General features: G+C 33.6%; 1 protein-coding gene across 1 annotated transcript; it reads left to right on the top strand.

Annotated features, from left to right (window-relative positions):
• Positions 1-11163: 11163 nt before the first annotated feature.
• On the top strand, positions 11164-15581 carry LOC138316912 (methyltransferase-like protein 27). The gene is made up of 4 exons (XM_069258558.1): positions 11164-11289; positions 12418-12553; positions 13553-13645; positions 15233-15581. Exons 1-4 carry the CDS (start codon positions 11164-11166, stop codon positions 15415-15417), a joined length of 540 nt encoding a protein of 179 aa, XP_069114659.1. The 3' UTR covers positions 15418-15581.
• The last annotated feature ends 1241 nt before the right edge of the window (positions 15582-16822 follow it).

The raw sequence follows: 16822 nt of genomic DNA, 5'->3' as shown, positions 1-16822 counted from the left end.
TGTATTTCTGGAGCATTTTGTTATTATGTGGTTGGTGTCATTTGATATTACATATTCCGCCATTCTCTGTCACCTTTTGGATGGACTAGAAGATTTTAAACAGTTTGAAATATGTTGAAAAAGAAAAGATAAAAAAAATATTAAAACACAAAAATAATGAGAGCAGCTTAAAAATAATGTTATATCAGAACGGCATCAAGTTAACTTAAACACTACTGAAGTATGGCAGCCTATACATGCCATACAGTAATTATTTTCTCTCGTTATAACAAGAAAGTTATCTCATTATAACAAGATAGCTATCTCATTATAACAAGAAAATCTATCGCTACAGTGTTTCGTTATAACTAAATAATGTATTTCGTTATAATGAGATAACATATCTTGTTATAACTTGATAACATATCTTGTTATAACGAGATAACATGTCTTGTTATAACGAGATAACATGTCTTGTTACAATAAGATAACATGTCTTGTTATAATGAGATAACATGTCTTGTTATAATGAGATAACATGTCTTGTTATAATGAGATAACATGTCTTGTTATAATGAGATAACATGTCTTGTTATAATGAGATAACATGTCTTGTTATAATGAGATAACATGTCTTGTTATAATGAGATAACATGTCTTGTTATAATGAGATAACATGTCTTGTTATAACGAGATAACATGTCTTGTTATAATAAGATAACATGTCTTGTTATAATGAGATAACATGTCTTGTTATAATGAGATAACATGTCTTGTTATAATGAGATAACATGTCTTGTTATAATGAGATAACATGTCTTGTTATAATGAGATAACATGTCTTGTTATAATGAGATAACATGTCTTGTTATAACGAGATAACATGTCTTGTTATAATGAGATAACATGTCTTGTTATAATGAGATAACATGTCTTGTTATAATGAGATAACATGTCTTGTTATAATGAGATAACATGTCTTGTTATAATGAGATAACATGTCTTGTTATAATAAGATAACATGTCTTGTTATAATGAGATAACATGTCTTGTTATAATGAGATAACATGTCTTGTTATAATGAGATAACATGTCTTGTTATAATAAGATAACATGTCTTGTTATAATGAGATAACATGTCTTGTTATAATAAGAGATAACATGTCTTGTTATAATGAGATAACATGTCTTGTTATAATGAGATAACATGTCTTGTTATAATGAGATAACATGTCTTGTTATAATGAGATAACATGTCTTGTTATAATGAGATAACATGTCTTGTTATAATGAGATAACATGTCTTGTTATAATAGATAACATGTCTTGTTATAATGAGATAACATGTCTTGTTATAATGAGATAACATGTCTTGTTATAATGAGATAACATGTCTTGTTATAATGAGATAACATGTCTTGTTATAATGAGATAACATGTCTTGTTATAATGAGATAACATGTCTTGTTATAATGAGATAACATGTCTTGTTATAATGAGATAACATGTCTTGTTATAATGAGATAACATGTCTTGTTATAATGAGATAACATGTCTTGTTATAATGAGATAACATGTCTTGTTATAATGAGATAACATGTCTTGTTATAATGAGATAACATGTCTTGTTATAATGAGATAACATGTCTTGTTATAATGAGATAACATGTCTTGTTATAATGAGATAACATGTTTTGTTATAATGAGATAACATGTTTTGTTATAATGAGATAACATGTCTTGTTATAATGAGATAACATGTCTTGTTATAATGAGATAACATGTCTTGTTATAATGAGATAACATGTCTTGTTATAATGAGATAACATGTCTTGTTATAATGAGATAACATGTCTTGTTATAATGAGATAACATGTCTTGTTATAACGAGATAGCATGTCTTGTTATAATAGATAACATGTCTTGTTATAATGAGATAACATGTCTTGTTATAATGAGATAACATGTCTTGTTATAATGAGATAACATGTCTTGTTATAATGAGATAACATGTCTTGTTATAATGAGATAACATGTCTTGTTATAATGAGATAACATGTCTTGTTATAATGAGATAACATGTCTTGTTATAATGAGATAACATGTCTTGTTATAACGAGATAACATGTCTTGTTATAATGAGATAACATGTCTTGTTATAACGAGATAGCATGTCTTGTTATAATGAGATAGCATGTCTTGTTATAACGAGATAACATGTCTTGTTATAATGAGATAGCATGTCTTGTTATAACGAGATAACATGTCTTGTTATAATGAGATAACATGTCTTGTTATAATGAGATAACATGTCTTGTTATAATGAGATAACATGTCTTGTTATAATGAGATAACATGTCTTTGTTATAATAAGATAACATGTCTTGTTATAATGAGATAACATGTCTTGTTATAATGAGATAACATGTCTTGTTATAATGAGATAACATGTCTTGTTATAATGAGATATAACATGTCTTGTTATAATGAGATAACATGTCTTGTTATAATGAGATAACATGTCTTGTTATAATGAGATAACATGTCTTGTTATAACGAGATAACATGTCTTGTTATAATGAGATAACATGTCTTGTTATAATGAGATAACATTGTCTTGTTATAACGAGATAACATGTCTTGTTATAATGAGATAACATGTCTTGTTATAATGAGATAACATGTCTTGTTATAATGAGATAACATGTCTTGTTATAATGAGATAACATGTCTTGTTATAAACGAGATAGCATGTCTTGTTATAATGAGATAACATGTCTTGTTATAACGAGATAACATGTCTTGTTATAATGAGATAGCATGTCTTGTTATAACGAGATAACATGTCTTGTTATAATGAGATAACATGTCTTGTTATAACGAGATAACATGTCTTGTTATAATGAGATAACATGTCTTGTTATAATGAGATAACATGTCTTGTTATAATGAGATAACATGTCTTGTTATACATGTCTTGTTATAACGAGATAACATGTCTTGTTATAATGAGATAACATGTCTTGTTATAACGAGATAACATGTCTTGTTATAATGAGATAACATGTCTTGTTATAACGAGATAACATGTCTTGTTATAATGAGATAACATGTCTTGTTATAACGAGATAACATGTCTTGTTATAATGAGATAACATGTCTTGTTATAATTGAGATAACATGTCTTGTTATAATGAGATAACATGTCTTGTTATAATGAGATAACATGTCTTGTTATAATGAGATAACATGTCTTGTTACTAACGAGATAACATGTCTTGTTATAATGAGATAACATGTCTTGTTATAATAAGATAACATGTCTTGTTATAATGAGATAACATGTCTTGTTATAATATGAGATAGCATGTTTTGTTATAATGAGATAACATGTCTTGTTATAATGAAGATAACATGTCTTGTTATAATAAGATAACATGTCTTGTTATAATAAGAGATAACATGTCTTGTTATAATGAGATAACATGTCTTGTTATAATGATAGCAGTCTTGATTAATATAACATGTCTTGTTAATAATGAGATAACATGTCTTGTTATAATAGAGATAACATGTCTTGTTATAACGAGATAACATGTCTTGTTATAATGAGATAACATGTCTTGTTATAACGAGATAACATGTCTTGTTATAATGAGATAACATGTCTTGTTATAATAAGATAACATGTCTTGTTATATAAGAGATAACATGTCTTGTTATAACGAGATAACATGTCTTGTTATAATGAGATAAACATGTCTTGTTATAATAAGATATAACATGTCTTGTTATAATAAGATAACATGTCTTGTTATAATAAGATAAACATGTCTTGTTATAACTGAGATAACATGTCTTGTTATAACGAGATAACATGTCTTGTTATAATCGAGGATAACATGTCTTGTTATAATGAGATAACATGTTCTTGTTATAATGAGATAACATGTCTTGTTATAATGAGATAACATGTCTTGTTATAATGAGATATCATGTCTTGTTATAACGAGATAACATGTCTTGTTATAATGAGATAAACATGTCTTGTTATAATGAGATAACATGTCTTGTTTATAAGAGATAACATGTCTTGTTATAATGAGATAACATGTCTTGTTATAATAAGAGATAACATGTCTTGTTATAATGAGATAAAGTCATGTCTTGTTATAATGAGATAATAAGATAACATGTCTTGTTATAATAAGATAAATGAATAACATGTGTCTTGTTATATAAAAAGATAACATGTCTTGTATATAAACGAGATAACATGTTTTGTTATATGAGATAGCATGTCTTGTTATAATGAGATAGCATGTCTTGTTATAATGAGATAACAGTGTCTTGTTATAATAAGATCTAAGTTACCTAATGATAATGAAGGGTTACCAGCTTCTAATATCGAGATAAATTATCTCCATTATCACAAGATAGGTTATCCTGTTAACATCAACAAGATAACCTACTTTCTTGTTATAATACTAGATAGGAATCTTCCTGTATGGAAGCCTAAAACATTGCCATGTAGTATTTTTTTCTATTTCGTTTAATAATGAAATATATTCATTAACATGATAGCGATTTCATTATAAACAAGATATGTTTATCTTCGTTAATAGCAACCAGATTAATTTCTTCCCTCTATATTACTTTTCGTTCGATAGGCCATCAAATATGTCTCCCTCCTAGATATTGATTTATATAGGTAATTCTCATTCTAGATAACTTTTTTATATGGCCATCAAATATGTATCCCTCCGCATAGATCTTTAATTAGAACTCAATCTCACTCTAGATAAATTTTTCTATGGCCATCAAATATGTGTATTCCCCCGCTCTAGATATTAGACTAATCTCATTTCTAGATACTTTTTCTATGGCCATCAAATATGTATTCCCCTACTAGATATTAGAACTAATCTCACCTCATAGACTACTTTTTTCTATGGCCATCAAATAAGTCCCCCTAGATATCAGAACTTATCTCAATCTAGATACTTTTTCTATGGACATCAAATATGTATCCTCCCCCTTGATATATAGACTAATCTCACTCTAGATACTTTTTCTATGGCCATCAAATATGTATTTCCCCCCGCCCCCCTAGATATTAGACTTATCTCCCCCTAGATAACTTTTTCTATGGCCATCAAATATGTACCCCCCTCTAGATATATTAGACTAATCTCACTCTAGATACTTTTTCTATGGCCATCAAATATGTATCCCCCCTAGATATTAGACTAATCCGTCACTCTAGATACCTTTTCTATGGCCATGCAAATAAGATCCCCCATAGATATTAGACCTTATCTCACTCTAGATACTGTTTTCTATGGCCATCAAATATATATCCCCGCTAGATATATTAGACTAAATCTCACTCTAGATACTTTTTCTATGGCCATCAAATAAGGGATCCCCCCTAGATATTAGACTTAATCTCACTCTAGATACTGTTTCTATGGCCATCAAATAAGTATCACCCCTCTAGATATATTAGACTATTTCACTCTAGATACTTTTTCTATGGCCATCAAATATGGATCCCCCTAGATATTAGACTATATCTCACTCTAGATACTGTTTCTATGGACCATCAAATAATGATCCCCCCTAGATATTAGACTTATCTCACTCTAGATACTGTTTTATATGGCCATCAAATAAGTCCCCCCCCCTAAATATCATACTTATTTCCCCCTAGATACTTTTTTATCTATGACCTTAAAATATTGATCCCCCCCCTAGATATTAGACTAATCTCACTGTAGATACTTTTTCTATGGCCATCAAATAAGATCCCCCCTAGATATTAGACTTATCTCACTCTAGATACTTTTTGTTTATGGGCCATCAAATATGTATCCCCTAGATATTACACTAATCTCACTCTAGATACTTTTTCTATGGCCATTCCATATAAGATCCCCCCTAGATATCATACTTATTCCCCCTTGATACTTTTTCGATGACCGTCAAATATGTATCTCCCCCCTAGATATATTAGACTTATCTCACTCTAGATACTTTTTCTATGCCATCAAATATGTATCCCCCCGCCCCCCTAGATATATTAGACTAATCTCACTCTAGATAATTTTTCTATGGCCATCAAATATGTATCCCCCCTAGATATATTAGACTTATCTCACTCTAGATACTTTTTCTATGGCCATCAAATATGTATCCCCCTAGATATATTAGACTTATCTCACTCTAGATACTTTTTCTATGGCCATCAAATATGTATCCCCCCTAGATATATTAGACTATCTCACTTTAGATACTTTTTCTATGGCCATCAAATATATGTATCCCCCTCTAGATATATTAGACTTATCTCACTCTAGTATACTTTTTCTATGGCCATCAAATATGGTATCCCCCCTAGATATATTAGACTTATCTCACTCTAGATACAGTTTTTCTATGTGCCATCAAATATGTATCCCCCCCCCTAGATATTAGACTTATCTCCCCCTTGATAATTTTCCTATAGCCATCAAATAAGTATCCCCTCTAAATATATATTAGACTAATCTCACACTAGATAATTTTTTCTATGGCCATCAAATATGTATCCCCTCTAGATATATTAGACTAATCTCACTCTAGATACTTTTTCTATGGCCATCAATATGATCCCCCCTAGATATCATACTAATCTCACTCTAGATACTTTTTCTATGACCATCAAATAATCCTCTCCCCCCCCCCTAGATAAATTAGACTAATCTCACTCTAGATACTTTTTTTTCTATGGCCATCAAATATGTATCCCCCCCTAGATATTACATAATCGCACTCTAGTTTCTTTTTCTATCGCCATCAAATATGTATCCCCCTCCAGATATTAGACTTATTTCCCCCCTAGATACTTTTTCTATGACCATCAAATATGTATCCCCCTAGATATTAGACTTATCTCCCCTAGATAATTTTTCTATGGCCATCAAATATGTATCCCCCTCTAGATAATATTAGACTAATCTCACTCTAGATACTTTTTCTATGGCCATCAAATATGTATCCCCCCTAGATATTAGACTAATCTCACTCTAGATACTTTTTCTATGGCCATCAAATATGTATCCCCCTAGATATATTAGACTTAATCTCACTCTAGATACTTTTTTTCTATGGCCATCAAATATGTATCCCCCCTAGATATTAGACTTATTTCCCCCTAGATACTTTTTCTATGGCCATCAAATATGTATCCCCTCTAGATATATTAGAACTTATCTCACTCTAGATACTTTTTCTATGGCCATCAAATATGTATCCCCCCCTAGATATATTAGACTTATCTCACTCTAGATACTTTTTCTATGGCCATCAAATATGTATCCCCCTCTAGATATTAGACATATTTCCCCCTAGATACTTTTTCTATGGCCATCAAATATGTATCCCCTCTAGATATATTAGACTAATCTCATTCTAGATACTTTTTCTATGGCCATCAAATATGTATCCCCTCTAGATAAATTAGACTAATCTCACTCTAGATACTTTTTCTATGGCCATCAAATATGGATCCCCCTAGGTATTAGACTAATCTCACTCTAGATACTTTTTCTATGGCCATCAAATAAGATCCCCCATAGATATCATACTTATTTCCCCCTAGATACTTTTTCGATGGCCATCAAATATGTATCCCCTCTAGATATTACTAACCTCATTCTAGTTTCTTTTTCTATCACCATCAAATATGTATCCCCCTCTAGATATTAGACATATTTCCCCCTAGATACTTTTTCTATGGCCATCAAATATGTATCCCCTCTAGATATGACACTAATCTCACTCTAGATACTTTTTCTATGGCTATCAAATAAGATCCCCCCTAGATATCATACTTATTTCCCCCTAGATACTTTTTCGATGGCCGTCAAATATGTATCCCCCCTAGATATATTAGAATATATAATTACTCACTCTAGTTTCTTTTTCTATCGCCATCAAATAAGATCCCCCCTAGATATTAGACTTATAATTATTTCCCCCTAGATACTTTTTCGATGGATGTCAAATATGTATCCCCCTTGATATTACACTAATCTCCCCCAAGATACTTTTTCTATGGCCATAATAAGTATCCCCCTAATAAAGATATGACACTTAAATCTCCCCCTAGATACTTTTTTTATGGCTATCAAATATGTCCCCAGATATTACACTAATTGCTACCTAGATACTTTTTGATGATCATGAAATATGTATCCCTCTATATCCCACATTTCGATAATACAAATATCTCCCCCAAATACTTTCTTTTGCATTGGTCATAAAATATGTATATACATGTATATTATACTCCACTTCCCAGAGACATCTTCAGCTACAGCTATACTAATATAAATAAAGCGCCACCAATGACAAGTATTTAAATATATATAGATATTTTATAAATTTTCCCTCTCACACATATTTCCTTTTTGATAATATATGAGTATCTTTCTGAGATTTTGTCAACAAAGCTGTAGATTTTATTTCCAGATCTATGCAACTATATGTATACATGTATTCATATATAGTGTATAATCCTTATATAAAGTTGAATTACAACTGACATACAATTTTACACTTTTGCACTCATAAAATAATTTAATACATTGTATTCATTAAATTAGTAAATATGTCATCTGAAATATATATGACAAGGTATTTTGGTTTTTTTTTCAGATACAAAATCAATGTAATCAATCAATTAATTGGTTCATATATACATATAAGCTTATAAATGTGTTTGTATCTATTAATAACAAAGGTCTTGATGAATTATATATGTGTACAAGTTAAGAGCTATATATATAGTTTTAAACATATGTTAGAAAACATAAATAAATTGTATAAATTTGCAAGCACAATAAAATCAAGGGATGATGTACCTGTACAGGTAAACATTTGGTAATACAACTGTGTACAGGTGACTATCTGACAGTGCCTATTTATAGACACACCTGTACCTGTCCCTCCCACCACTAATTAGGTAGTTAGGTAATACCTGACCAGGTGTAATTAGTTACCTGGCACCTGTAAAGGGACTCCTGGTATATGTATATGACCATTTGATTTACTGCCAACTAAAATTATAACAATCACTATTGATGTCATGGGGGGATACTTTTTTGATAGGGGGGATACCTTTTTGATGGGCAAAAAAGTATCCCCGGATACTTTTTTGATGGGCAAAAAAGTATCCGGATACTTTTTTGATGGGGGATACAAATTGATATGACACCGGAAACCATTGCAAAATGTACCTAGTTCCGATTCTTTTTCAAGATGGCCGCCATTTATAACTAACAAAGTAATGAAACAATATGCTGTGCGTCTTAATAAAAACATGAAAATTGGCATTTTTAAGGGAATTACTGATGACAAATTGTGAAAATATGATTATTATCCTAATTTGTATTTATAATACCATTTATACACATGTTGTACACTTTTTTCTGAAATAATTTTTTTCTTGTTAAAAAAAAATATTAAAATATATCTCGAGGAGATTTTTTTTATGTTGAGTTAAGTGTCTATTTTATAACGCCCCGTGAACAACCAGGGTCATTTAAGAATATGTTTGATAAAATATGTGGAGTACACTGGAGATTTCAGGGAAAAACCCATCGACCTACAGTCATTAATATGTCTGAAGACCTTAATGATTTAAGGTTGAAGACCCTGTTTAGTTTCCTATGTGTAATTAGGTAGGGCGTTAGAATTGTACCTGCTGCCCCTATTGCATGATCGTAAAAGGCGACTAAATTTAGGATCTTATCTTTTCTCTTCTTCCTAACTGACTTTATCTTTCCTAATGCCTCCCTTGGCACCGCCTCACTTTTGGCCTTGAGTTGAGCGTTCGCCCCTGTGAGGAAGGCACTGGGTTCTGTCCCCTGGCCGAGACACACCAAAGTCTATAAAAGTGGTAGTTTCTGCTCCTGCTTAGCGCTCAGCAAAAAGGGAGTGGGACGACTGGTTCGCCCGTTGTCAGTATAATGTGACCGGGTGGGGTGTGTTGCTTGGTGTCTTCGGCGGCATGCTTCAGTGATATAGCACTATAAAAAGGGCAAAAGTTCCACTATACAAGAAGACACAACATGAATATACCGCAGTCTCCCGAGACACGCACCTCGCACAACATACACGCAGCGCACCTCATGCATGGGAGGCCGTCCTTACATGACCGTAGCTGTTAATAGGATGTTAATTAATCAAACAAACAAACAAAAGGAACATATACATGTCTAGACCGAGGTTCGAACCCGGGACCCTCCGAACATTAACCAACTACTCTTCAAATTGATCTAGCTACCAGATGGCCGGAGATCGACCTGATCCAGAACCGTTACACTCCTCCCTCCAGTCTTAATCATTGCACTGAAGACATAATCCTCAACTCAGGTTCGGGTATCCCCCTGATAAATATACCGCCAAGTTTCAACCAGGATTTTGTCACAGACACGTTGCGCCAATTGAATGGAAAATGTACCGCAATTGGAGCAAATAAATGCATACCTAGGCCAGATTTTGCTCCGTGTACGGAGGGTATATGGGGGTTAATCGTCGACGTCCAGTGTTCGGATGGTCACGAGTAAAAATATATTATGTAATGTTGTTGTTAGAACTTATTTGGGTCGACAAATGAATACATACCATAATATCATTATATATTACATATTATATGAATATCATTGACATACAAATTTGTTTTGTAATAAACACCTGGCTTCCGCATAAACTACATAAACAGAGGTTTAAATGAACCGTATGTCTGAATACTACAATGAAATGCTCTACCTATGCACATGAATGTTGGCCTTCCGTTGATTTACTTAGTGAACATAAACTTGACCTTTTGTTGTAGTAGAGGGTGGAAATCGTCTTCTTTTTCAAAATGGAGGCATAATGTAAAATTTTTACAAGAAAATCGTTTGTTTATGGGTATTGAGGCAATATGTGCGATAAAATTAGACATGAAGCTTCAATTTGCTTCGGAAACAAACATATATGATGAGAACCGTACTCACTTAACACTGCATTATGCGTTTCAGTACATCTTCTTTGCTTCGTAGTAAAATAGTTATTGTTTAAATGTATTTGAGAATATTCTTCAAAATTTAGCATCGCATGTATACGAAGTCTCTGAATTTCTGTGTTATCTAGGAAATGAGTGAGGATGGATATAAGGGACCTGCAATTACTGCTGATGTCACACGTGATCTGTATCCGAATGGACGGGAGAATGTATACATACTTGACGTGGCCGCAGGCACAGGCATGGTTGGCGAGAGGGTATGATTCGATAGAGCATTCTTTATATTACTAGCTGGATACGGGAAGGTAGGATTTGATAGAGCATTACGAGAAGGTAGGATTTGATAGAGTATCCTATATATCACTAGGACACGAGAAGGTAGGATTTGATAGAGCATTACGAGAAGATAGGATTTGATAGAGCATTACGAGAAGGTAGGATTTGATAGAGCATTACGAGAAGGTAGGATTCGATAGAGTATCCTACATATCACTAGGACACGAGAAGGTAGGATTCGATAGAGTATCCTATATATCACTAGGACACGAGAAGGTAGGATTCGATAGAGTATCCTATATATCATCACTAGGACACGAGAAGGTAGGATTCGATAGAGTATCCTATATATCACTAGGATACGAGAAGGTAGGATTTGGATAGGGCATGTCTCTAGTAATAAGTCATGATACGTATAGTAAATTATTGTCTGCCTTTACATCTGAAAAAGTACGACTGCAGTTGGTTGGTCTGTTGATTATGTAAACGTCCTATTATTGTAGCGTGTCTGCGATGCATGTAGTATATTATTGTTGTGTGTCTTTGTTCGTTTAACTCACACTAATGAAGGAAATTTTCGTTTCATCATTTCATAATTTATTGAATAGACGTAACTGCTTTACCATTATTTTCCAAATTTCCACAATAAAGTTTAAAAAATAACATAGTTATGTATTTATCTTAATAAATTACACAATGTATTACAAGGATGGTTTATATTTACTTACGCATTATATGTTAATCTGATGAGGTGATACCACAGCTCTCTACACACCGCATACATGTGAGGTCGTACATACATGACATTGGCCGTTAATAGGACGTGAGTTAATCACCAGACTAACAAACAAATATGACGTTAAACCAAGATTGCATTTGTGGTCGAAACGCACTTCTGTTTTACGTACCGAAGATGAATTAAAATAAGTAAGTTGTACTCGTATATAGTTTGGTATTAATCCTGTGTATGCTGTCGATAAACATTTTCGTGTATATAGCCAGTGTTGTAGGTCAATAAGACAATTTGTACCACATTGGTTTGGAAACAAATGTTTAACAAATGTTTTCCCTCCCCTCCCTCGTAAAACATCTTTTATAATTATTTCCAGTTAATAAAGCACGGTTTTGTCAAAGTGGACGCTTTAGATCCATCTCAAGGAATGTTGGATGAAGCGCGTGAAAAGGGGGTCTACCAAAAGTTCATCTGTGCATATTTTGATGGAAAAGAACAAAATATACCACCAGGTGAGTGGATAAGTCGAAACCAAAAAATAAACAAACTTTTCCGAAAACTCTACACTCTGTTGAATCATATTTTTTTTAAAATACAATATCAGTATTCATATACATATAAATGGGACTAATTACTGTACCACGTGATACCCGATAATGTCTATGGGAGACTAGTATACCCAATGTTGATGGAACGTAACTCTTTGTAATTTTCCCGCTGAAATGACGTTAACGCGGTATATTAACGTCATTACATTACCAATAGAAACAAAACTCTCGGACCAATGTTATCAGGTATCACCCGCTACATCAATTATTGCAATTTCTAGTTTCAAATTATGTACGTATACCGGTATATACATTGTATGTTTAGTGTACAAATGAAATCTTATCATTTTCTTTTCTTTTAACTACTTTTCTACGTCCTAACGTCTCTTGAGCATCGCCTTACTTTTGGCCACGAGCTGAACATTCGCCCCAATCAAGAAGACTATGTGGTCTGTCCCCAGGCCGAAACACGCCATAGTCAATAAAAGTGGTGGATTCTGTCCCTACTTAGCGCTCAGCATAAATGGAGAGGGACGACTGATTTGCGTGTTGTAATAATAATGTGACTGATGGGATATGTTTGTTCAGTTTCTTCAGCTGCATGCTTCATTGCATTTGCACTATACAGGGGAATCAGTTCTGATATGAAACATATACTGTACACATGAGATGATGTCCTTAATGAGTCGGACTAGTAATGCGACACGAATAAACCAAACCTACCCTGAAGTGAACCTGCTTGGTATACATGAACTAGCACGCCCAACCTAGTTAACCACACCGAATCATACCAAGCTTCCCCATTGTTAGTATGATGTAACCGGTAGGTGTCTTTGGCGGCATGTGCCAGCGAGAAAGCACTATCAAAAGGGCAGTTTGTTAAACGGAACTAGGAACTCGCAACCAACTTAAGCCCTCTTAGGATTATTCCATTAAGACCTTCATTCCTGTTTCCATCCATAGATACCTACGACGCTGTCGTCATTTGCGGAGGCTGTACCAACATGCATCTGCCGTGCGATTGCCTGCGAGAGGTCGTGCGTCTCGTTAAACCAGGTAATGCATATATTTACTCACTCACCTATTAGTCTAATTAGTATTGACTTCCGCCTCCTACTTCCTGCCGAGCATTTCCAAGTGCATTCTTTCTTTTCTATGTGTACTTTATATATTATGTGACACACATCAACACCCTATAGTGAAACTCGGAGCTATAACTAACGGCAGATTACTAAATGTATTAGGGACAGTTTTCATATCCCGAAGGATTTTTATTAGACTATTTGATAAATAAAATATTCCAATGTATAATTCCATTGGTTAATTCAAGGGATTTTTTTCCGAATCAATACACAACGTCAATGTTTCTAATTTATTACTTTATTTTGTTTTATTTTGCTTTCCTTATTTTGTTAATCTCAATCTTGTGTAAATATAGGTTACACAATGAGTGGTTGTTGAAGAGTTAGTTTTTTAAATTTTAAAGTTACAAGCTCGTGTCTTTTTGTAACTTTCAAAAAAAATAACTTACGAGTGTGGAATAAATTCAATATTCAACAACCACGAGTAGTGTGACCTGTTTCTACCACAATCATATTTGTTTTAAGTCGATATAAATACGGCGTGGATACGGTTACGTGTATTTACCGAAATATGCAAATAAGGTGTAGTAATATTTTCATCAGCAAAAAGACACTAATTAGTATTCAAAAGTCATCGTTTGATAAAGAATTCATCGATATCAAAAATATTCTAATTGGTAACATCTTTAGGGTTAAATAATACTTATTTAACGTCTTATTGAGTTACAAATTTTCATAGTTGCTTCCGGGAAATAATACTCAATGTTGGACTACATGTATAAATATAAAAGCATTCGCACGACACGGCATCGTCTATTTCCCGCCAAATAATCATCAAGCCATTACCATCAAGATCAATTTCGTTTCATAGACGTGAAATGTACGAAACTCCTCAGTGAAATTCGTGTCCGTCAAGATGTATTATTAACACATAAGGTTAATTTAACATGTATGAAAACGTCACGTATTTTGACACAACGACCACGACGCATACGCTTTCCAACACCAGTTTGGACGTCAAGCGGCGATCACAAAATAGAATGATGTCATTTGATTCTTGATGACGTTGACAATGATGAAGTGACACTGAGAAATAAGTAGCTCGGTCAAAGTTAGCCGTGTCAGCCAATCAGAATGCGTACAGAGTTAATACCAAGTTTGGTATAAACAAAAATATTAACCAACAGCTGCAGTGTTTAATTAATGTCTAGAGTTGAATAACACCGCCTATTGTAGTAGAAATACTATTTTAGATGACGTGACACTGAGAAATAAGTAGCTCGGTCAAAGTTCATCGTGTCAAATCAGACTGCGTTCAAAGTTAATACCACGTGTGGTATAAAAAAAATTGTTAATCAACAGCTGCAGTGTTTAATTTATGTCCTGAGAGTTGAATAACCCTGCCTATTGTGGAAGAAGTTCTATTTAAGTTTGTGTTTCTGTTTCCGGCAGATCATTTTCTATAGGGATTAACTCAATTTATGAGGTGAGTGTATGCGAGTTAGATATACTTCGCTATGTTTTGTTTCTATATCAGACCCATCTCATTTATATATTGCAGGTGGTTATTTTGTAATGGCCACTCGACCCTTCCACCTTACGACGGTGGATGAGTACAAGGGACGGTTTGAAAATCTGATTGATCAGATAGAAAGCGAGGGGAAATGGACAAAGATCCGAAAGGACACTGTACCTGGATATCACGGAGAACACGAGGGCATTGTTTTTGTTTACAAAATTAACTAAGACATAGCTTTACGCCCAAATGATGGCGTCCATGGTAAAGAAGATAAATGCAATTTTTAATATTCTCATCTTGCGCGTTTCCAATAAGATTACAAATGTAATAGGAACACACCGTATTGTAAATTGGCAGGTTCGGAAATGAAATAAAATTGAATTGCCAATGATGCTGTGTGACAAACAATTTGATAAAATGAACGCCTATTAAAAGTCAAGGTCATTAAGGACGGTGCACAAATGACGGCCGAAAGTGAGGCGATGTGATGCATTGACAGCAACAGGTACAAATCTATTATAACTGCGTAGGGTTTGTTTTGTGTTGTCTTCGGTGGTATGTTTCAGTGAAATAGCAGTATAAAAGCTCGGGAGTTTCACAATACAAGTAGACACAACCCGAATATACGGCAGCCTCCAAGAACATGCACCTCCTATACCGCACATGCAAGACTATAAGACTCTTTCATATGTGGATATGAAGGATAGGGATATTCTACCCGAGGGTCACAAAATGTAGTAAAACCCGAGGCTTGCCGAGGTTTTTTTCAACATTTTGTGATCCCGATGGTAGAATATCCCTATCCTTCATATCCACTTATGAAAGAGTATTTTTCTTTCATACCTCGACGTTTTATTGCAATTTTACAAATATAATATTCCGCCACTTTGGAATAAATACGAAGAAATCCATGGCTGAAAGTCAATTTTTCATACAGGAAAATTACGTGACATTTTCAACAAAAAAAAACATTGTTTGCATCTTTTATAGTAAAACCAGTCAAGTTTGTGGAAAAAAATGTTGAAATTATACCGAGGAAATAGAAATTTTGTTGACACACTGACATCACAAAGCTTTATTGCATGGGTAGCCACGCAATACAGCCGCAGGCGACATGAGTGTATTGCCCTGGTCCAGCCAGTTTTACACCCGTAGGTATGAAAGAAAACATATCCACGGAAGGCCGTCCTTACTAGTGTATGTGGGGTGTTGTGTTTTTATTTTGGGGACTGCAGTATGTCTTATTAAAAGTTGTCTTCTTGTAATAGCGAAACTCCGACGAAAACCATCTGGCACCATATGTTGCAACACCATTTGCAATAACTTCAGACATACTTACATTTGATTATAGTGTGGCCTTTGTAAGGAGGATTCTGGGGTATGTTCCCTAACCAAGACAGACCATAGTCTATAACGGATTAGCAGTAGTTTATTTTCATGCATAACGTTCAACATAAATGAAGCGTGGCCGGGTGTTGAGCGCAGGTCGATGTCGTTTGCAACATCCGTCAGTAAAATGGGACTTTAAAATAATCAAGAGCTCTCATTATTAATTTAAAAAACAATACGGAAATACCACAGAACACATCGCATGCACGGGAGCATTCTAAGTTGTTAATAATACCTTCAGTC

This window comes from Argopecten irradians, chromosome 2, assembly GCF_041381155.1.
Source record: "Argopecten irradians isolate NY chromosome 2, Ai_NY, whole genome shotgun sequence".
In the NCBI taxonomy this organism is placed as follows: Eukaryota; Metazoa; Mollusca; class Bivalvia; order Pectinida; family Pectinidae; genus Argopecten; species Argopecten irradians.
The sequence above is the reverse complement of the archived record's forward strand: the minus strand, read 5'-3'. Positions and strand labels throughout refer to the sequence as shown.